The sequence below is a fragment of the Gossypium arboreum genome, chromosome 11 (genome assembly GCF_025698485.1).
Source record: "Gossypium arboreum isolate Shixiya-1 chromosome 11, ASM2569848v2, whole genome shotgun sequence".
NCBI classification, from domain to species: Eukaryota; Viridiplantae; Streptophyta; class Magnoliopsida; order Malvales; family Malvaceae; genus Gossypium; species Gossypium arboreum.
This window is the reverse complement of record NC_069080.1, coordinates 124,801,309-124,825,028: the sequence shown is the minus strand read 5'-3', so window position 1 is coordinate 124,825,028 and position 23,720 is coordinate 124,801,309. Positions and strand designations below refer to the sequence as shown.

At 37.8% G+C, this 23,720-nt stretch overlaps 1 protein-coding gene and 1 long non-coding RNA gene across 4 annotated transcripts; one reads left to right on the top strand and one right to left on the bottom strand.

Annotated features, from left to right (window-relative positions):
• Positions 1–4,675: 4,675 nt before the first annotated feature.
• On the top strand, positions 4,676–6,715 carry LOC108471827 (uncharacterized). The gene is made up of 2 exons (XM_017773386.1): positions 4,676–4,804; positions 6,353–6,715. Exons 1-2 carry the CDS (start codon positions 4,676–4,678, stop codon positions 6,713–6,715), a joined length of 492 nt encoding a protein of 163 aa, XP_017628875.1.
• A 649-nt stretch (positions 6,716–7,364) lies between these two features.
• Positions 7,365–22,921, bottom strand: LOC128284335 (uncharacterized). 3 transcript variants are annotated; one of them, XR_008274742.1, is made up of 3 exons: positions 22,763–22,921; positions 21,805–21,846; positions 7,365–7,609 (listed from the first exon to the last, which is right to left on the bottom strand). It is a non-coding gene; the product is annotated as an uncharacterized LOC128284335 (long non-coding RNA). The 3 variants fall into 3 exon arrangements; XR_008274743.1 differs by lacking the exon at positions 21,805–21,846 and adding an exon at positions 16,064–16,105; XR_008274744.1 differs by lacking the exons at positions 21,805–21,846; positions 22,763–22,921 and adding an exon at positions 17,022–17,107.
• Between the last annotated feature and the right edge of the window lie 799 nt (positions 22,922–23,720).

Sequence of the window (23,720 nt, the reverse complement as noted above, 5' to 3'; positions counted from 1 at the left end):
GTAGCGGAACTTGAGAGATCTCTATGTTTATACCAGAATCGCAATTCTATGATGAAGTTGAGAGAAAGCTTAAGCTAGATCGAAGAGATGAAAGGGAAAATAGAGTAATTAGAGATGGCATTGCAAAGTTGTGAAATGAGGATCGAGTTCTTGGAGGCAAATGAGGAGCAATGGAAGGGTCAGCTTCATCACTCTCAAGACTAAGTTAGAAGCAGGGATTACATCATGGGAGAAGCTGTAACACAAATTCGAGAAGTATCTGATTACTTGTAGTCTTTGGTGGTACAAGCAGATGTATTAAGTGTGAAGTATGATTTGGAGTCAAATAGGGGACAAGAACTAGCTTCATTGCTTAGAAAAATTAAGGCTTTGAGCATTAGGGCGAAGTCTTATTTGTAACTCAATTTTATGTAAAGAATTTTATTTTCTAGTAAAGTTTTCTAAATGGAATTGAATCAAAATTGATGTCTCCTTTGCATTCATGCATTTGCTACATTATATCATATGCATTAAAGGCCATAAAAAGATTCTAATTAATTAAAAATTATTTTAGTAATCTGGAAACTAACAAAAACACACCAAATACGCATCCCTACAGTACAAGGAAAAAGACCAAGTCAATGGACAAAAGACTTGAAAAGTTAGAGCAAATGCAAAAAGATATGCAAGAACAAATGAAGTCACAGATGCAGGAGCAGCTAGCTAAGATTCAACAAGAGATGAAAGATCAAATGATGGAGTCCCAAAGAGAGATGATGAATCAATTTTCCCAACTGCTGGTAGGAAGGATGGATAAGGGAAAGGGTCCTATGGATAATGTTGGGGAAAATAATGAAGACCCTCAATATCCTCTTGGTTTCACTCCAACACATGTACAAGCACAACTTGAGATTAATCTACAGAAACCATCTGTTACGATTAGGCCTCAACAGTTTCAGGCTGGGGTTTCAATGCCAAAAAATTTCCAAGTTGGTTCTAGTTTTAATCCTGGTAATAACTTGAATAATCCAATGGTGCCTGATTTGGATGAAGTTGTGAAAGAAGAAAGGCCAAGGACGGAATCACAAAAATAGTTGGAGGAGTGATGTAAATGGCTAGAGGAAAACGTCAGGGCAATGGAAGGTGTTGATAGACATCCCGGAATTGATGCAAAAGATTTAAGTTTGGTCCCAGACTTGGTACTTCCATACAAGTTCAAGATGCTAGAATTTGGGAATTACAATGGAACGAGCTGTCCTGAGGCTCATATCACTATGTTTTGCAGAAGAATGGCTGGGTATGTTAATAACAATCAATTATTGATTTATTGCTTCCAAGACAGTTTGGTGGGGGTAGCAGCTAAATGGTACAATCAATTGAGTCAAAACAGAATTAGTTCATGGAGAGATTTGGCACAAGCATTCATGAAGCAGTATAGCCATGTGACAGATATGACTCCTGATAGAATTACTCTGTAGAATATTGAAAAGAAACCAAACGAAAGTTTTAAGCAGTATGCACAGAGATGGAAGGAAGTGGCCATTCAGGTTCAGCCACCACTCTTGGAGAAGGAAACTACAATGCTCTTTATTAATACCTTAAAAGCTCCATTCATAACTCACATGTTAGGAAATGCCACAAGGAGTTTTGCAGATGTGGTCATAAAGGAGAAATGATTGAGAATGCCATAAGAAATGAAAGGATAGAGGTAGGAGAAAGTGCTAAAAGGTCTACTCCACAGAAAAAGGAAAATGAGTTGAACAATGTAAACATGGGGTATTCAAAGTCTGTTACTATAAGTCAACCAAAGGCGATAACTGCTGGTCAGGGTTCATCAAGGCAAGAATCTGGAGCAAAGCAAAACAATGAGAAGCTTCAATTTACGCCAATTCCCATGACGTATAAAGAATTATATCAAAGTTTTTTTGATGCACATGTGGTGGCACCTTTTTATCTAAAGCCATTATAGCCTCTGTTCCCTAAATGGTACGATGCCAATGCTCAATGTGAGTACCATGCGGGGATCGTAGGGCATTCAATAGAAAATTGCACTACTTTTAAGAAGTTGGTTGATAGCTTTATTCAGATTGGTATTGTGAAGTTCGATAATGTGCCTAGTACAGAAAATCTGCTACCTAGTCATACTGACAGTGGGATAAATGCAATAGATGGAGGTATGGGAAAAAGAACCAAGGTGGATGTTTCAGAAGTAAAAACTCCTTTGAAACGGGTCTGGAAGGAGATGGCAAGAAGGGGGTTAGTTACTTTGAATTCAGAAGGAAGTGATGATGAGATAGAGGATTATTGTAAGTTCTATCATGAAGAGGGACACGGAATTCAAGAAAGTAAAGAGTTCAGAGTTGTTATCCAGGGCCTGATGGACAATAAGGAAATAGAATTTTATGAAGAGATTACAGAGGACGAGTATATATGCGCGTCAGAACCCGGGTCAAGTGTCCCAAAAGTCAATTATCCTGTGGTTATTATTTCACATCCTAAGAATGAAGCAGGAATTCAGATGACACTGAAGATCATAATTCAGAAGTCAGCGGTTTTCTCTTACAAAGATAGCAGAAAGGTCCCTTGGAATTATGTTTGTAATGAAATAGTCCTGGGAAAGGAGAGTTCAGCCAGCCCGTTAAAGGAGGATCAAAATATAGGTTCTCACATGCGCAGTGAAAGACTATATGATTTGACAAGTGCCTGAACAGAGCCTATAAAAGGAAAATATTTGACGGTCAAACAAAAAAGGGGAAAGGTGGTCGAACCTGAGGTGCCTGTTAATAAACCGGTGAAAGAGGAAGAAGCTAAGGAATTCCTAAAATTTCTGAAGCATAGTGAGTACAGTGTGGTGGAATAGTTGCATAAACAACCAGCCCGCATATCTATATTAGCTTTGCTTCTAAGTTCAGAAGTACATCGAAGTGCATTGATGAAAGTGCTAAACGAGACATATGTGACCAATGATATTTCTGCCAACAAGTTGGACCAGTTGGTGAATAACATAAGTGCTGATAACTTTATCTTCTTCAATGATGATGAAATACCACCAGGAGGAATGGGGTCTACTAAAGCTTTACATATAACTACCAGATGTAAAGGATATACATTGTCAGGGGTTCTGGTTGACAATGGGTCAGCATTGAATATATTGTCCTTATCCATGTTAAACAGGTTACCAGTGGATAGCTCACACATGAAGGGATGTCAGAATATAGTGCGACCATTTGATGACACTGAAAGGAGAGTCATGGGAAGAATAGAAATACCTTTGCTGATTGGCCTAACTACGTATGAGGTAGATTTCTTAGTAATGGATATTAAACCCTCTTACAACTGCTTGTTAGGGAGACCTTGGATACATTCGGCAGGGGCAGTGCCTTTATCATTATATCAGAGGCTAAATCTGGTATCTGACGGATGGTTGGTAACGATAAATGCTGAAGAGGATGTTATTGCGGCTGTAAGCAGTGATGCGCCTTATTTAAAAACAGATGAGGAAGCCATTAAGTGTTCTTTTCTGTCTTTGGAGTTTGTAAATGCAACATTCATCACTAAGGGAAGTAGAATTCTGGAGCCAAAAATGTCTAAAACTACGATGATGGGTTTACAGTTGATGGTAGGATGTGGAACTTTACCAGGAAAGGGATTGGGGGGATGTCTCTAGGAAAGAATTGAGGTTCCAATGCTAAAAGACAAGTATGATCGCTTTGGTTTGGGGTTCAAGCCAGATGCAAGATAAAAGAAAAGGGAATTGGAAAAAAGACAGGAAAGAAGAAGAGCACGTGTGAGTGGTGGAGAAATTAAGGGGGAGCCTATGATAATTCCTCACATCTCCAGGACTTTATATCAAGAGGGATTATTTATCCTGAACGAGGGATTCCAGAGAAAGAAACGAGAAAAGAGAACTGAAAAATGTGCATATCAATGCCATATTTGAAGGGACAATTGAAGAGGGGATTTCGTCAGATGTTCGTCCATATGAGCCTGGGAGTGTTCTAGACAATTGGACAGCAGAAGACCTTCCTGTAGTTTTTAGAGCTTATTCAGAATAATGTTTGAAAAAAACTTGTTGTTTTAAGCCTAGAAGCAATAAGGATTTCTTTATGAAATAGGCTCATGTTCAAACATCATTATTTCAATGAAGTACATTTTTTGCTATCATTTTTAGCAAACATTCTTTTATTTAAATAATCATCCTAATTCTTTCTTCAATCATTCTTTTATTTCATTCATAAACATACCATACAAAACAATAATTATTAAATTCATTCATTCTTTGTATATTTTTTGTACCTATAATAGGTCCCTGGATATCAATATCATGAGTGACGCTGTTACTGACTCAGAATCACTATTTGAGCAAGACATGTGTTCAGAGGGATCTCGGGACTTTGAAGATGACAGAGACTGTGATTTATCTCTGAACTTGTTAAGGATGGTAGAACAAGCGGAAAAGCAAATTTCACCTCATAAAGAAGTAGTGGACATAGTGACTTTAGAAGAGGAGAAAGTTGTAAAAATTGGAACATGCATAACTGAAGAAACAAAGCGAAACCTTGTTGGGTTGCTTTAGGAATTCAAAGATGTTTTTGCATGGTCATTCCAAGATATGCCCAGTTTAAGCACTGATATTATAGTACATCACTTTCCCATAAAATAAGATTGCAAGCCAGTACAGCAGAAACTTCAAAGAATGAGGCCAGATATTATCTTACAGATAAATGAGGAAGTCAAAAAGCAATTTGATGCTGGATTCCTTCAGGTGATCAAATACTCAAAATGGGTAGCTAACATTGTGCCTATTCCTAAGAAAGACGGAAAGGTACGAATGTGTGTGGATTATAGAGATCTAAATAAGGCTAGCCCAAAGCACAATTTCCCCTGGCCTCACATTAATACGCTAGTAGATAATACGGTAGGTTACTCATTATTTTCCTTCATGGATGGCTTCTCGGGGTACAATTAGATAAAGATGCACCCTGAGGACATGGGAAAGACTACCTTCATAACCTTGTGGGGTATTTTCTGTTACAAGGTGATGCTATTCGGACTAAAGAATGATGGAGCAACATATCAAAGGGCCATGGTGACCTTATTTCATGATATGATGCACAAGGAAATTGAGGTCTATGTTGATGATATGATAGCTAAATCTCAAACTGAAAAGAAGCACATCCAAGTGTTGAGAAAGTTGTTCATGAGATTGAGAAAATTTCAGCTAAAGCTTAATCCAACCAAGTGTACCTTTTGGGATAGATCCGGAAAGCTATTGGGCTTTATAGCCAGTGAGTGAGGAATTGAGGTCAATTCAGACAAAGTTTGAGCTATACAAGAGTTGTCCCCACCACGCATTCAAAAAGAAGTTCGGGGTTTCCTGGGAAGGTTAAATTACATTGCTCAGTTTATTTCTCAGTTAACAGAGAAATGTGACCCCATATTTTGACTTCTTAAAAAGCATAACCTAGGAGAATGGGATGATGAATGCCAGAGAGCTTTTGATAAAGTTAAAAAATGTTTGTCGAGTCCTCCAGTGTTATCACCTCCAAGCTCAGATAGGCAGTTGATATTATATTTAACCGTGTTTGGTAATTCTATGGGATGTGTGCTTGGTCAACATGATGAATCAGGGAGAAAAGAAAAGGCAATATATTACCTCAGTAAGAAATTCACTAAGTGTGAATTGAGCTATTCTCCAATTGAAAAATTGTGTTGTACTTTGGTTTGGACAGCTTGAAGGTTGAGGCAATACATGTTGTACCATACAACTTGGTTAATCTCAAAGTTGGATCCTCTAAAGTATATGATGGAGTCAAATGCTTTGAATGGAAGAATGGCTAGGTGGCAAATTCTGCTTTCTGAATTTGACATAATCTACATGAGTCAAAAAACAGTAAAAGGGAGCACAATAGCAGATTTTCTGGCTAGTCGAGCTTTAGAAGATTATGAGCCCTTGAATTTTGATTTCTCCAATGAGGAGATAGTGTATGTGGCAGCTACTGAAGAGGACACTACAAAAGATTACCCTTGGAAATTAAATTTTGATAGAGCCTCGAACGCTATGGGTAATGGGATTGGAGCATTCTTGGTGTCCCCGAGTGGAGATCATTATCCATTCACATGTAAATTGGATTTTGATTGCACAAATAATATGACAGAGTATGAAGCATGTATCATGGGGCTCCGAGTAGCTATAGAGCGCAAGATCTAGTCACTGGAAGTATATGGAGATTCTGTGCTGGTAATTTACCAACTTCGAGGTGAATGGGAGACAAGAGATTCCAAATTAATCAATTATAGAAGGTTGGTGTTGGGGTTAGTTGAAGAATTTGATGATATTACCTTCAATTATCTCCCACGCGATGAAAACCAGATGGCAGATGCTTTGGCTACTTTGGCTTCCATGATCAAAGTAAGCAAACAAGAGGATGCGAAGCCCATTCAGATGAGCATTTGTGAGGCCCCATCTTATTGTTATAATATAGAGGAAGAAGAGAGAGATGATCATCCTTGGTCTCAGGATATATTGCGGTATGTGAAAAATCGTGAATATCCAGATCAAGCAATGGAGAATGACAAAAGGACATTGAGAAGGCTAGCCTATGATTATGCTTTAGATAGGGAGATCTTGTACAAAAGAAGAAAGGATCAAGTACTTTTGAGACATGTGGATGCTGTGGAGGCTAAAAAAAATCTTGGAAGAAGTGCACGAAGGTGTTTGTGGAACACACGCTAACGGTTTCACAATGGCTAGACAAATTATGAGGTTTGGATATTATTGGTCAACTATGGAGGGAGACTGTATCAATTATGCTAAGAAATGTCACAAATGTCAAATTTATGGTGATAAGATTCATGTACCTCCCTCACCTTTACATGTTCTGACTTCCTCATGGCCGTTTTCCATGTGGGGCATGGATGTCATAGGTTCAATTTCACCAAAGGCTTCAAATGGGTACCGTTTCATTTTTATGGTCATTGATTATTTTACCAAGTGGGTAGAGGCTGCTTCTGTAACACCCCAAACCCAGCCCAGAAGTTATGGCCGAATCCAGCATGCCACATCAAAAACGTTAAAAAACTTTTTCATTCTAAGTCCAAAAAATCGTACTTGATGTTCAAAAGATTAATTCATTAAGGGTTAAAGTGAATGGAAGTCATGCACCGGTAGGAAACCGGAAAAGAGGTGGTGAGTCCATCGATCGCTTAAGTACCAAGCTCCTTCGGATCCAATCCTGACATGCATACCGCCATTGCCACACCTTAACGTCATGGATATTTCTAGGAAACCGATTTGATTAAGTCATTTTTAGGAAAAGTGATTAATTTTGGAAAATACTTTCATTGCGGAAGCTTTGCTTGTTGTCGTGTTCTTTTGAAATCAATTGTCGTTTTTGAAAACGTGCCCTAAAGCTATCCAATTTCAACAGTTAAAATAAGTATTACCTATCTTAGTAATACATATTAAAAACCATCAAAAATAAATAAGTGGCCTTATTACATTTAAAAGCCCAAAACCTCAAACGTAATTAAAAGGATGTCCAGTTCACCAGAAGAAAATCAAACTTTCAGAACGGGTGGCCACTCCGAATTCCCTCACAGCTCCAAGCCCACTATGGTTGGGGATTTCCTGCGTGGATGAAAATAAAAGGGGTGAGTTTGGGGAAACTCAGTGTGTAAGGAAAACCCATTCAAAGCCCAAGTCAGCTCAAGCCTATTGGGCCTAAGCCCATTCAGTAATGAAGATCTTGGGCGAGCCCTTTTCAGATTACAATAAACTGGGCCTTAGCCCCCTTATTCAGATAACATATGGCCCATAGGCCCATTTCAAAATGCATGCAACATCAGTAAACATATGCAAGCCCATTTGGGGAGACTACTCAACCCACCAACCACTACACTCCACCCGTACCAGCCATACATGTAAGACCCCATACCCGAGATGTAACACCCCAAACCCGGCCTGGACGTTATGACCGGATCTGATGCGCCACATTGATGCGTTCAAAACATTCCGTATTACTTAGTTTGGAAAAGCTGAGTTGGTGTTGTAAAGACACTTTTAAAAGTAGGTTAAAGTGAATGGAAGCATGCACCGTAGGAAACCGGGAAAAAGAGGAGGTGAGTCCGTCGGACCGCTAAGTACCAAGCTCTTCCGGATCCAATCCTAGACATGCACACCGCCATTGCCACACTCTAACATCTCGTATAATTTTGAGAAAACCGTTTGATTATGTCCGTCTTAAGAAAATGTTTAAGTTTGAAAACGTTTGTTTAAAATATTTGTTTTCTTGGAAAAACATTTACTTTATGGAAACTTTATGCGTCATCGTGATCTTTTAAAAAATCAAGTAGTTTTATAAAAGCGAACCCTAGTGCTAACCAGTTTAATAATCCCCAAAATAAAAATAATTAAAAAGAGCGGCCTTATTACAACTTTAAGCATAATAAAAATAAAATAATCCAAATTAAATGCTAAACTTATTTAAAATTGGCAATCCATCTTCATGGCCACTTTGAATCCCTTGACTCAAGTCCACCAACTAGGGCTCACCGCAAGGAGGGAAGAGGAAGGGGTGAGTTTGGGAAAACTCGGTGTATCTGAAACCCATCCAAAGCCCAATTCAGCTTGAGCCCATTGGGCCTAAGCCCTATTCAGATAACAAGATTACGAGAGGTCAAGCCCTTTTGAATCACAATAGCAAGGCCTTAGCCCTTTTACATAACAATGTGGCCCATAGGCCCGCTTCGATAACATGAGTATCAATAGAAATAATGAATGCAAGCCCATCTGGGGAGACTACTCAACTCACCAACCGCTACACTGCCCCGTACCAGCCCTACACACCTTGTGGGGAATATCTCAACCCACCCAGCCCTACACACCACAATTGCAGCAACGCTGCTCAAATTTCAGTCAGTTGAGGCAAAGTCTCCAGTACGTGGTTGAACCACTTTCAGTACTTCCTCCATTAATACCCCAATCCCATGCTACAGATATTAATAAATGCATATCATGCAAAATACAGTAGTAATCAATCATGCAGTTCAGCCAATTTAAACCCTAAGGGTATATTGGTAATTTTGTTATTTAGGGGTAATTTCGGTAATTTTGCTCTTTAGGGGTAATTTCGTGATCTACGCTACTACACAAGCTAATTCAGTAATTTTTATCAGTTTTATGCAATTTGATTCCACCATCTACCTAACGAGCTAATTTGCCCATCTCTTACCCATATTGGTCCAGTAAGCCCATTGGGCCCGCTTTTGGCCCATCAAGCCCCTTTTTCCAAATACGCTAAAATGTCACGCTGAACGTGCTTACCACCTTGCGGTGCCAGATCTAACAATTACTCTATGACTTGAGAGCATCGCATACTCACATGACCATGAAATGCCGGAATTTGACATTTCGCTTTTAAATTGAACTAAGAAAGGGTGTTAATTACACACCGATTCATGACGACCGCTTCCGAGATCCCTTTCGATGTCCTACAATTTATTACAGTTCTTATTTACAAACCATAATCACTAAACCCCAAAACTTACTTATCCATGATCGAACCATATCCCTAAAACCTTTGAAACCTTACCTTTTGCCAAAATCGATAGTTAGCTCGAATCCGATTGCTCCAATGAACCACGCCTTAGATTCAATGCTTAAGAAGACTCTAGTCACCGAAAGAAAACATCAGTTAAAGACCCTTAGAGCCATATGCCCAAATCGACAGCCTCCCTAATTTTAGGGACTTCGGCTTTTCTTAACTTTGCAAAATAAGAACAGATCTGAGATGATACGTACTTACCCCTTACTCCCACTTGATTTCCACGCAATCTAGTGTAGATTTATCTATCAAACGACGGTGAACTCGATTCCCCAAAGTCTTGAAGTTTCGCTATAAGCCCCCAAATCTATGGTTTTTCGCTTTTGTGTGATGAAGAAGATGATAATGTGGGCTACAACCTTGAAGTAGAATTGCGGTCGAGATCTAGGATTAAGAAAAGATAATTGCAAATTAATAAAAACAAAAGAACATAGGAGAACACGGCTTTGAAGAAATCGGCACAAGCAATGATCACAGGAGTTCGGCTTTTATGGATTCGGCAAAAGTATTGATGAATAGCGGTATGATGAATAGTTTTGAAGAAGAAAAAAATAGAAGAAGAGGAATAGGGAGGTGGTAGTTTGGCTAGAGAGGAAAAAGAGAGGAAAAACAACCCTAAGGTGTTAAAGCGAAGAAAACGGCACCACTCAATACCCTAAGTGCCAAATACTATCAACATAGCCCCTGCGATTTTTCCCTCTTCAATTCCCATAATTCGCCAACTCCTAGCCTCATCCAAATCCTTAAATCTCTCCCTTATCCTCCTTAATCCAAGCATTTAAACTGATCCAACTCTCCTTTAGCGTAATCCACGAACTCCAACACTTACCCCTCCGCACTTAAAAAATAAATGCATCTATTTGCCAACACAGGAATCGATCCTTGCCTTCCCAAAGCTCCACACGCCACTTTTCTAGGAGCCTAGTGGCGTCACCCTTGCCACTTAACCAAGGCTCTTTTGTGATGCAATTTACCCATCACTCCACTTAAGGCCACTTAGCCAGAACCCCTAACTCCTAAGTCTAAAATTCCAAAAATTCAACTAGGTTTTGGCCAACTCATGGGCCTTCTATAAGCCCATTTACCTACTCAAAATACTAATTCCACATCCAAATACAAAATTTTAAAAATCTTTACAAAATATTGAAAATCGCGAATAAACCCGAAAATCAGGATGTTACACGAGACCGTTGCCGGAGTCGAACACGAGGTGCTAACCGACTTAATGCATTTACTCTCACGGTCTATTTAAAAATTTTCCAGACGATGGTGATCAATCCTTGTCACTTTAAAAATCATAACTTGAGTTCCACAACTCGAAAATCAGTTTTGAAAATTTTCCCCGAAACTAGACTCATATATCCAATTAGTACAGTTTATTAGTTAAAGCCTCCCCTGTTACAGGGTGCGACTACACTGACCTTCATGCATTTCAATTTGGATATCTCCCTGTACAGGGCTTCAATACTGATGCCGTTTGTTTCTATAGAAACTAGACTCAAAAAGGAATCCATACATATATGGCATAACTTCTAAATGTCTCTGGTTAATTTATAATGAATTTCCAAAGTCAGATCAGGGGATCCAGAAACCGTTCTGGCCCTGTCTCACAAAAACTTTAACATCTCATAATATACTGTTCATATGAATTTTTCTTTACTTTCCTATGAAAATAGATTCATCAAGGTTCGATTAAATAATTTATTCGCTATTTAATTCCATTCCTACTATTTTTAGAGATTTTTCACATCCACATCACTGCTTCTGCCAGCATCTATTTTTTAGGGTAAAATTTACCTATTTCATGATCCTCCGTGGATCAACTAGAGTTTGTCATACATATACCAAAAGAGATCATGAATAACCATTCCCATGACTAACCGTTACCAACATTTCCATACCTCTCGACGGACGACATACAAAACGATTATAATGCTATGATCAAAGTATACTTAAGCCATTTTCGCATGGCTATCCAAATTTACACAAAACCGAAAGGTACATGACCTACAACAAAAGGGTAGTCCTATACATTAACCAAAATATCCTCTCACTACTAGTCTATTCTATACATGCCATAAGATATTCCAAAACGTAGCGTACCAAACAGGTGGATGGTGATAATGTGACTAGTTCTTGTGATCCCGAAACTGTAGCTTCCAAATGAGATCTATAAAACAGAGGAAACAAAGTACACGGAGTAAGCATTACAATGCTTAGTAAGTTTCAAGCAGTGTCAACAGATAACAATCAAATTATAACATAGTTGTTCGTATTTTTATTTCACTCTTCCTTCGGCATACCATCCCCTTTTCCGAATATGCACGTCTCATCATATGTAATAAGCGATAAATTCTCACTTGATGGTGACCTTTTAGGATCATAGGTACATTACATATTTTACCGACTTTCCACATTGACCAAATGCACAATAATCATAGAACGTCTTATTGCTTTACTCGCATGTGCATCACAAAACGACCTTGTGATTTAGTCTAAATTAAACTTAAATATAATCTCAAATACATACGACCAACTTAACGCATTGAACGTATTTATTACTAATTGTCACTTTGTGAAGTCGCATAATCTTACGCTTTACTTGAATCTTCAAAAAACCTTTAGTTCGGGCTTACGGGACAAAATCTCCACACGTAGTCATCGGGTCATTAGAGCTCGGATATAGTACGAGCACGAAGCCTATGGTCATTAATCAGTGATAATATTCTCGCATAAAGCCTGCGGGGTTTTAACCCGGATATAGTACTGACACAAATGCCCTTTGGGACTTATCACATTTATACACTTTCACATCCATCACGTTGGCCACTCGGCCCTATCACATATATACACTTTCACATTCATCACATTGGCCATTCGGCCTTATCACATATATACACCTTCACATTCATCACATCGGCCATTAGGCCTTATCACATATATACACTTTCACATTCATCACATCGGCCATTAGGCCTTATCACATATATATACACTTTCACATTCATCACATCGGCCATTAGGCCTTATCACATATATATACACTTTCACATTCATCACATCGGCCATTAGGCCTTATCACATATATATACACTTTCACATTCATCACTTCGGCCATCAGGCCTTATTAGGCCTTATCACATATGTATACGCTTTCACATTCATCACATCGGCCATTAGGCCTTATCTCATATATATACACATTCACATTCATCGCGTAAAATCTTAAATCAAAATATAAATTTTCATGGATTCACATCACAATTATTCAAATATACTTCACATACCACATATACTATCATGTACAGACTTGGTCTTGGCCGAATCTACATCAATCATTTTCCGATGAATAATTCAATTTCACGCCATACTATCATTTCATATTCGAATACTCATAAACTTACAATTTCACAAATTTTAATATCAAAGATCCATCTAACACTTATATATCATTTTACAATATCACGAATTAGAATTCAAGTATGGGTTTAATCAATAGCTTATGAGCAACTAAAACAAGTTTTATCCATGTTTACAACAAAATCACATATTCACTACGAGCTGTTTTCCTGAGCAATGGTCACTAAATTATTTATAACCGGCGCTACAAGGCTCCAAATCACTTGCCGTTAATTTTCCCTGAATATAGACTCGTATATCTTCCATCCATAAATTTTTCAGAATTTTAGGTTTGGCCAATCAATACCAGATTTTTCTTAAAGTTTCCCCTGTTTCACTGTTTGACTAACCTGACCAGTCTTCACTACGAATCAAAATTCTCATTGTACAGAATTCAAAGTATGTTCTATTTGATTTCATTTTAAACTAGACTCATTAAGGAGTCTAAGCATATAAATTTTATCTTGTAACCATTTTTGTACAAATTATAGTGATTTTCTTAAAACAGAACAGGGGATTTCGGAGTCATTCTGACCCTGTCCCACACAACTTTAAATATCTCTTTATAGGAAATTTCTTTGCTTCCACGGTCTCTTTTATAGGAAACTAGACCAAATAAGCTTTGATTACATATTTTATTCAGCCTATAATTCCACACCAACAATTTATAGTGATTTTCTAAAATCACATTACTGCTGCTGTCCAAGCAAATTATTACAATTTGCTCTTAAATTTCCAAGTCCAAACACATATGAACTTACCATTTGAGTTTAAGAAATATCATGGCCACATCATATCTTATTAAATCAACTCATTATGTCCTATTATGGTTGAATTTACTCAATGTTTAATCGCTTAAAACTTACCTCGGAAGTGGTCGACGATTAGATATCCACGGCTATTCGTTTACTTCCTCTTTTCCCCTATCCGACTTTGATCCTCTTTGCTCTTAAGCTAATTCAAACAAATTTAACTTATTAAAGTCTCATTATGCTAGCTTATGGCCGAATATGACAAGGAGTTTGATAGGTCATATGGCCACCTTCAGCTCAAACACAAAATGGTCATACGCATTTTTAATCACATTGAGCAATTTAATACAATTAATCTAACATTTCCTCATGTGCACCTTTATGACCGAATACATGCAACACCAAGCTATCTATTCATTCATGTGTGCATCTTATTTAAGCATGTATATCCACAATCAATTCATCATATAAATATCTATGATTTCACTCAAATAATCTCATTACAACACATGGTGCTCCAACCATTATTTAAATTCAAAACTCGCTAGTACACATATATACACTAGCAATCAATTACTAACATTTGCACTTCATCTTAATAGCTAGCTTAGCAAACCTTAATTTAACACATAATTCATACATATCACATTCCAAGCATTCACTCAATTCTATCACTTAAAACACACACATTACTCAATAACTTCATAGTTCAAATTCGGCAACTACACCACTAATATTCAAAATCATATTCAGCCTTAGTACTCCCTTGTTAGCCGATTTTTCTTCATTTAGCAACTAAAATATAATAAACCACAACATTTAAATTCATCTCATTCTTCTCCCATTTGACCGAATGAACATTTATCAAATGAAAATTCAACTAAACAACAACATCTTTCTTTCTAAAATGTATATACACTCACACGGCAACTTTCAATTTATACTTTTCAACCATGAACTCTACTCATTCAAACATCATTTAAGCCACTTAACAATTAATTAACATCTTTCAAAAAAAAACTTATCAAAATGACACCAATTTAGCACTTGCCGAATGGACATTTGTCTATTGATGCATGAAATTAAACCATGGGTTAAATAAGCTATGCACTTATCAATCTAATCTCATAGTCAATTAAAAAGAAAATCACAATGCATACCTTAAACTAGGATAGCCATGGCCGACTACCTTGGTTTTTCCTCTTCAATATTCCCTTTCCCACATTCGGCAATCAAGAAGAAGGATGAGCATGCATTTTTTTTTGTTTCCTTTTTGTTATCTTTCTTCAACCCACGGCAATGGAGGGGTGGGGAGAACATGGATGAGACAACTTTGTTTTCATCACCCCTCCCTTTTCATTTCTTTATTACTAACCTTTTTTTTTTATTGTTTCCTACATACCCCATTATCACAAAGTGTTTATAATATGGTTAATCCCATAGCATGGCCGGCCACTAGTTTATCTTTTGGGTATTTTGACATGCAAGGACAACATTTTCTAAGATGCATCAATAGGCCACTTTAACATTTGCCTAGCACATTTCTAAATTTTCTCACACAAATCCTATTTAGCAAAATTCACTTACAATTAACAAAATTCAAACATGAAATTTTTACACATGCCTATATACATATAATAAGCATCAAATATAATGGTTAATTATTTTTATGACTCGGTTTTGTGGTCCCGAAACCACTTTCCGACTGGGGTCACTTTAGGGGTGTCACAATACACTCCATGTGGGAAATAGCTCAACCCACCCAGCCCAACACTCCACAGTTGTAGCCTTGCTGCTCAGTTAACAGTAAATTGAGGCAAAGCCTCTAGTACGTGGACAAGCCACTTTCAGTACTTCCTCCGTCAATATCCCAATCCCATGCATCAGATAATAACAACGTGCATGCAGTAAATAACAACAATCAAACATGCATTTAGGTCAATTTAACCCTAGGGGTATTTCAGTAATTTACCTACTAGGGGTAAAACTGTAAATTTTCCACTTTTAAAGGTATTTCAGTAATTTATCTATTTTAGGGTTTTCATGCATATTCCTACCTTTCACATACTAACAGAATCACTACCGAGGGTTCTTACCGAATTGGGCCCGTTGGCCCATCATTCCAAATTTGGCCCATTAAGCCCAAAAATATCGAGGGCATAGAAATCATGCACTTTGCAGTCCAAACATTGCAGCTTACCAAAAACATTAATCGATTTACCTCACGAGCATTTGCACACTCGCAAATCTACAAAATACCGGTTTTCGGCATTTTGGCTTTTTGACTTTTGCCGATCTAGACTAAGAAAGAGGGTGTTAGTTACACACCTGCTTGCGACGATATGTTGACGAGATCCACACACGAACCGCCTACAATTGGATTACTAACACGTTAATCTAACTATTCAAATACAAACTACGTATTAACCCCTTACGATATTCGGCCAACCACACCAACAGATCATAGTAAGCTTATAAGAAATCAATAAGCAACTCATTAACAAATTTTTGTCAATGTTTACCACATAATCATAATTTCACTGCAAGCTGTCTTCCTGAACAACAGTCACTAAATCATTTATAACTGGAGCTACGAAACTCCAAATCAAGTGACGTTACTTTTACCTGAAAATAGACTCATATATCTTCTATCCATAAAAGTTTCAGAATTTTTGGTTTAGCCAATCAATACCAGATTTTTCTCAAATTTTCCCATGTTTCACTGTTTGACTAATCTGACCACTCTTCATTTCGAATCAAATTTATCATTGTACAGAATTCAAAATATGTTCTTGTTTATTTCATTAGAAACTAGACTCAATAAGATTTAATTACATAATTTATTCATCTTCTAATTCATCGCCCACAATTTATGGTGATTTTCCAAAGTCACGTTACTGCTGCTGTCCCAAGCAGATTTATTACCAAATCACTCTTTCACACATACCTTGCATGCATGTTATTTAAACATGTATATCACCAATCAATCATCACATATCTATGATTTTACTTAAGTATAATCTCCATTTCATCATTTTAAAGCACAACATGTTAGCTGATTTTTCCCTTTAACATCTAAGGCACATGCATGCTCATTTGTTTGGCTCAACTTCACCTATCTTCCATTTTTCATCAAAAGAACATGAAACAACAACCATTTCCTTCATTTTAATTCATGACTAAATGCTCACAACACAACTAAAAATCAAAATATACTTCAAGAGTTAAGGTAGAATCAAGAAGAACTCATGAACCTCAAAATAGAAGCAAGGTACCAAGAACTTACCTTCAATTTTCCTCCTCCTAATGACCGAATACTCAAGAGCTTTCTCCTCTCCTTTCTCTTCTCTAACTTTCAGCTATGATGAAAAAGATGGACAAAACTTTGTTCTTTTCACCCTTTTCTTTTAATAAAACTTCATATTTCATCCATTTAATTCTTTAATACAAAAGACATGAAATTCTTATCATGAAACATTTACCTAACCCATTATCATGAAACATTTACCTAACCCATTATCATGGAACATTTACCTAACCTATTATCAATTTGTATCAATTTGTACCATAAATTATGGATATCAAGTGCACATTTTGTCTACAACAACATGATGGCTGGCCACTTCATGTAAAATGGGAGGTTTGTCATGCAAATCCTCCTATTTTGCACTCCTATTTATTTGGCCACTTCAATTTAGCCTATAGCATTTTCAAACATTTTCACATAGGTTCTATTTCATAATTTCACCCCCTTTTTGTTATGGAACAAAAATTAACTAAAATTGTCGGGTTCTATCTTAAGTTTGGGCTTTCTAGAGGCCCACTAACATAATTAAACCTATGCCAACATTCACAGGATTCCCGAAAATTGGGGCGTTACAACTCTACCCTCCTTAAAGAAATTTCGTCCTCAAAATTTACCTAATCCAAATAGATGAGGGTATTGCTGTTGCATCGTCTCTTCTAGCTCCCAAACTCGGAAGTTTCCCCTTCCTTAACTTGTTGAAAACGAGCGACCAAAGACTCATCGTTCAACTGTTTTCCTTAATCGATCCACCAGGTTGGCCTCACTTGCAACTCACCAACCGACTTCCATCATCATCTGAGACTGGACGAGCAAACATTGCTCTCGGATCGATCTCTGACTCTATGACTTAGAGCATCGGCTACCACATTAGCCTTGCTTGGGTGATACTCGATCGAACAGTCATAATCCTTAAGCAACTCAATCCATCTCCTTTGCCTAAGGTTCAGCTCCTTCTGAGTCAACAAATACATAAAACTCTTATGGTTAGTGTATATAATACACTTTTCTCCGTACAAGTACTGTCTCCAAATCTTAAGTGCAAATATCACTGTTGCCAACTCTAAATCATGAGTCAAATAGTTTCCCTCATGAGGCTTAAGCTATTGTGATGCATATGCAACCACCTTACCCTCTTGAATTAACACGCAGCCCCACGTGTGATGCGTCATTGTACACAGTAAAATCCTTCCCAAACTCTGGCTGAATTAACACAAGTGCTTCAGTCAGAACTTTCTTCAACTTCTCAAAAGCTTCCTGCTGTTTCTTAGTCCATACAAACGGCACTCTTTCCTTATGTGTTTTGTCAAAGGTGTTGCCATCACAGAAAAACCTTCTACAAACCTTCTGTAGTATCCTGCCAGTCCTAGAAAACTCCATATTTCTGACACTGACCTAGGCGGCTTCCACTCCAAAATCTCTTCAATTTTCCGAGGGTCCACCTTAATCCCCTCAGCAGAGATCACATGTCCTAAGAAGGTTACCTCCCTTAACCAAAATTCACACTTGCTGAACTTCGCAAAGAGTTCCTTCTTCCTTAACACTTGCAGCACTATACGGAGATGATCATCATGTTTCGCTTCATTTTCAGAATATACTAGGATATCATCAATAAAGACGACTACGAACTGATCTATAAATGCTGCAGGAGCGTTCGTCAGTCCAAATGGCATAACCAGAAACTCGTAATGACCATACCGAGTCCTGAATGTCGTCTTTTGGATATCTGCCTCCTTGACCCTTAACTGATGATATCCAGATCGAAGGTCGATCTTGGAAAATACAGAAGCTCCTCTAAGCTGGTCGAACAGATCGTCAATCCTTGGCAGTGGATACTTATTTTTAATCGTCAGTTTGCTTAACTGCCGATAATCAATGCACATCCGCATCGTACCATCCTTCTTTTTCACGAATAGCACTGGTGCTCCCCATGGAGACATGCTTGACCTAATGAAGTCCCTATCCAACAACTCTTGAATTTGAGCCTTTAACTCTACTAACTCCTTCGGTGCCATCCTATACGGTGCGATGGACACAGGCGCCGTTCCAGGCAACAAATCTATTCCAAACTCAACTTCTCGGTTCGGAGGCAATCCTGGAAGCTCCTCCGGAAAAACATCTTGGAACTCTTTTACAGTCCTAACCTTATCCACTGTCAGTCCCTCCTCTTCCAACTAACTTACAAATGCCAATTAGGGCTCACAACCTTTCCGAATCCACTTTTCGGCTCTTAATGCTGACACCACATTGGACAAATAATCCCTTCTCTCACCTATCACCATAACCTGCTCATCCTTTGTAGTTCTTAACACCATTCATTTAGTAGTACAATCCAGAGTCGCCTTATTCTTAACAAGCTAATCCATTCCCAGAATGAGGTCAAACTCTCCGAACGGTAACTCCATCAGATCTCCGGAAAAACCTTACCTTGAGTTTCTAAGGGTACATTCCTATACTGCTTTGTCTACCCTAACCGAAGGTGACCCAAGGGACTTAGTACAGATACCCCACTCACAATCTCCTCGGAGCGGTCCAAGTCGTCCATAATCCGCTTCGTGGCCTCCAACCAATATTCCGCCACATTCGGGCTATACCGACATGCCCTTAAAGATCTCCGTTCCGTTAGTCCCGAAGTCATTCAGAAATAGATCCCTAAATTTCGTTGCCCGAACTTGCTCCGGCAACCCTTTCCAGAACACGAAGCATTTCCTGTGACAGGGCATCATCCTCGGCACCACGGTCATGAGACTCTACCTCTGTTGCCGGTGGTACCGGTGCATCCACCACCGGCATATGTCTCAAAGATGAAGATCTCGCTCGAGCACTTCCTTGGCTACGTCTACGGCCTCTTGTACTCATATCGTATTATCTTGATTACGAATTTTTATGCATCAATTAATATTCCAGTGTTTATTACAGATGTTTTATGAATCAGACAGTAATTCAAAGTTTGTTTTCGTAGAATCGAAATCTAGCTACAGTTTTAGTCTCTTATCAGATTTTCCTATGGTTTCAGAATCATCCTATCTAGAGTATCCTAGTAGGGTTTCAGTACAGACAGATAATTCAGAGAAATATTCAGAAGAGTTCAGAGTAATACTTACAGACTTGAGCCGGACATTCGGAATGCCACCTTCTAAAGATCTAAATTTTGAAAATCGCGTTTTTCGCAATCTTTATAAAATTTTTGTTTTCGAAGATCTAAATTTTGTAAACCCATTCCACAGCCGAGTTGTTGTAACTGGGCTCTGATACCACTAAATGTAACACCCCAAACCCGGCCCAAAAGTTATGGCTGAATCCGGCATGCCACATCAAAAATATTAAAAAAATTTTCCATTCTAAGTCCAGAAAATCGTACTTGATGTTCAAAAGATTAATTCATTAAAGGTTAAAGTGAATGGAAGCTGTGCACCAGGTAGGAAACCGGAAAAGAGGTGGTGAGTCCATCGGACTGCTTAAGTACCAAGCTCCATTCGGATCCAATCCTAGACATGCATACCTCCATTTCCACACATTAACGTCATGGATATTTCTAGGAAACCGATTTGATTAAGTCATTTTTAGGAAAAGTGATTAATTTTGGAAAATACTTTCATTGCGGAAGCTTTGCTTGTTGTCGTGTTCTTTTGAAATCAATTGTCGTTTTTGAAAACGAGCCCTAAAGCTATCCAATTTCAACAATTAAAATAAGTATTACCTATCTTAGTAATACATATTAAAAACCATCAAAAATAAATAAGCGGCCTTATTACATTTAAAAGCCCAAAACCTCAAACGTAATTAAAAGGATGTCCAATTTACTAGAAGAAAATCAAACTTTCAGAACGGGTGGCCACTCCGAACTCCCTCACAGCTCCAAGCCCACAATGGTTGGGGATTTCCTGCGTGGATGAAAATAAAAGGGGTGAGTTTGGGGAAACTCGGTGTGTAAGGAAAACCCATTCAAAGCCCAAGTCGGCTCAAGCCTATTGGGCCTAAGCCCATTCAGTAATAAGTGATCTTGGGCGAGCCCTTTTCAGATTACAATAAAGCGGGCCTTAGCCCTTATTCAGATAACAGTATGGCCCATAGGCCCATTTCAAAATACATGCAACATTAGTAAACATATGCAAGCCCATTTGGGAGACTACTCAACCCACCAACCACTACACTCCACCGTACCACCATACACTCCATGTGGGAATAGCTCAACCCACCCATTAACACTCCACAGCTTGCGACCTTCTTTGCTCGGTTAATAGTAAATTGAGGCAAAGCCTCCAAGACGTGGACAAGCCACTTTCAGTACTTCCTCCGTCAATATCCCAATCCCACGCATCAGATAATAACAACGTGCATGCAGTAAATAACAACAGTCAAACATACATTTAGGTCAATTTAACCCTAGGGGTATTTCAGTAATTTACCTACTAGAGGTAAAACTGTAAATTTTCCACTTTTAAAGGTATTTCAGTAATTTATCTATTTTAGGGTTTTTCATGCATACTCCTATCTTTCACGTACTAACAGAATCACTACCGAGGGTTCTTACCGAATTGGGTCGTTGGCCCATCATTCCAATTTTGGCCCATTAAGCCCAAAAATATCGAGGGCATAGAAATCATGCACTTTGCAGTCCAAACATTGCAGCTTACCAAAAACATTAATCGATTTACCTCACGAGCATTCGCACACTCGCAAATCTACAAAATACCGATTTTTGGCATTTCAGCTTTTCGACTTTTGCCGATCTAGACTAAGAAAGAGGGTGTTAGTTACACACCTGTTTGCGATGATATGTTGATGAGATCCACACACGAATCGCCTACAATTGGATTACTAACACGTTAATCTAACTATTCAAATACAAACTACGTATTAACCCCTTACGATATTCGGCCAACCACACCTACAGATCATAGTAAGCTTATAAGAAATCAATAAGCAACTCATTAACAAATTTTTGTCGATGTTTACCACATAATCATAATTTCACTGCAAGCTGTCTTCCTGAGCAACAGTCACTAAATCATTTATAACTGGAGATACAAAACTCCAAATCAAGTGCCGTTAATTTTACCTGAAAATAGACTCGCATATCTTCTATCCATAAAATTTTCAGAATTTTTGGTTTAGCCAATCAATACCAGAGTTTTCTCAAAGTTTCTCATGTTTTAGTGTTTGACTAATCTGACCACTCTTCATTACGAATCAAATTTCTCATTTTACAGAATTTAAAATATGTTATTGTTTATTTCATTAGAAACTAGACTCAATAAGATTTAATTACATAATTTATTCAGCTTCTAATTCATCTCCCACAATTTATGGTGATTTTCCAAAGTCACGTTACTGCTGCTGTCCCAAGCAGATTTATTACCAAATCACTCTTTCACACATACCTTGCATGCATGTTATTTAAACATGTATATCACCAATCAGTCATCACATATCTATGATTTTACTTAAGTATAATCTCCATTTCATCATTTTAAAGCACAACATGTTAGTTGATTTTTCCCTTTAACATCTAAGGCACATGCATGCTCATTTGTTTGGCTCAACTTCACCTATCTTCCATTTTTCATCAAAAGAACATGAAACAACAACCATTTCCTTCATTTTAATTCATGACTAAATGCTCACAACACAACTAAAAATCAAAATATACTTCAAGAGTTAAGGTAGAATCAAGAAGAACTCATGAACCTCAAAATAGAAGCAAGGTACCAAGAACTTACCTTCAATTTTCCTCCTCCTAATGACCGAATACTCAAGAGCTTTCTCCTCTCCTTTCTCTTCTCTAACTTTCAGCTATGATGAACAAAGATGGACAAAACTTTGTTCTTTTCACCCCTTTTCCTTTTAATAAAACTTCATATTTCATCCATTTAATTCTTTAATACAAAAGACATGAAATTCTTATCATGAAACATTTACCTAAACCATTATCATGAAACATTTACCTAACCCATTATCATGGAACATTTACCTAACCTATTATCAATTTGTATCAATTTGTACCATAAATTATGGATATCAAGTGCACATTTTGTCAACAACAACATGATGGCTGGCCACTTCATGTAAAATGGGAGGTTTGTCATGCAAATCCTCCTATTTTGCACTCCTATTTATTTGGCCACTTCAATTTAGCCTATAGCATTTTCAAACATTTTCACATAGGTTCTATTTCATAATTTCACCCCCTTTTTGTTATGGAGCAAAAATTAACTAAAATTGCCGGGTTCTATCTTAAGTTTGGGCTTTTTAGAGGCCCACTAACATAATTAAACCTATGCCAACATTCATAGGATTCCCAAAAATTGGGGCGTTACAGCTTCATATGCCAATGTAACTAAGTCGACAGTTAGTAGATTTTTAAAGAGGGAAATAATATGTCGGTATGTGATGCCTGAGAGGATCATATCTGATAATGCATTAAATTTGAGCAACGGCACAATAGCAGAGGTCTGCAGTCAGTTTAAGATCAGACACCATAATTCATCACCATATCGCCCAAAAATGAACGGGGCAGTAGAAGCAGCCAATAAAACTATCAAGAAGATTGTGGGAAAGATGACCGAAACTTATAGAAATTGGCATAAGAAGTTGTCATTTACCCTCTATGCTTATCGCCCATCTGTTAGAACTTTTACTGGGGCAACGCCTTTCTTATTAGTTTATGGAATGGAAGCA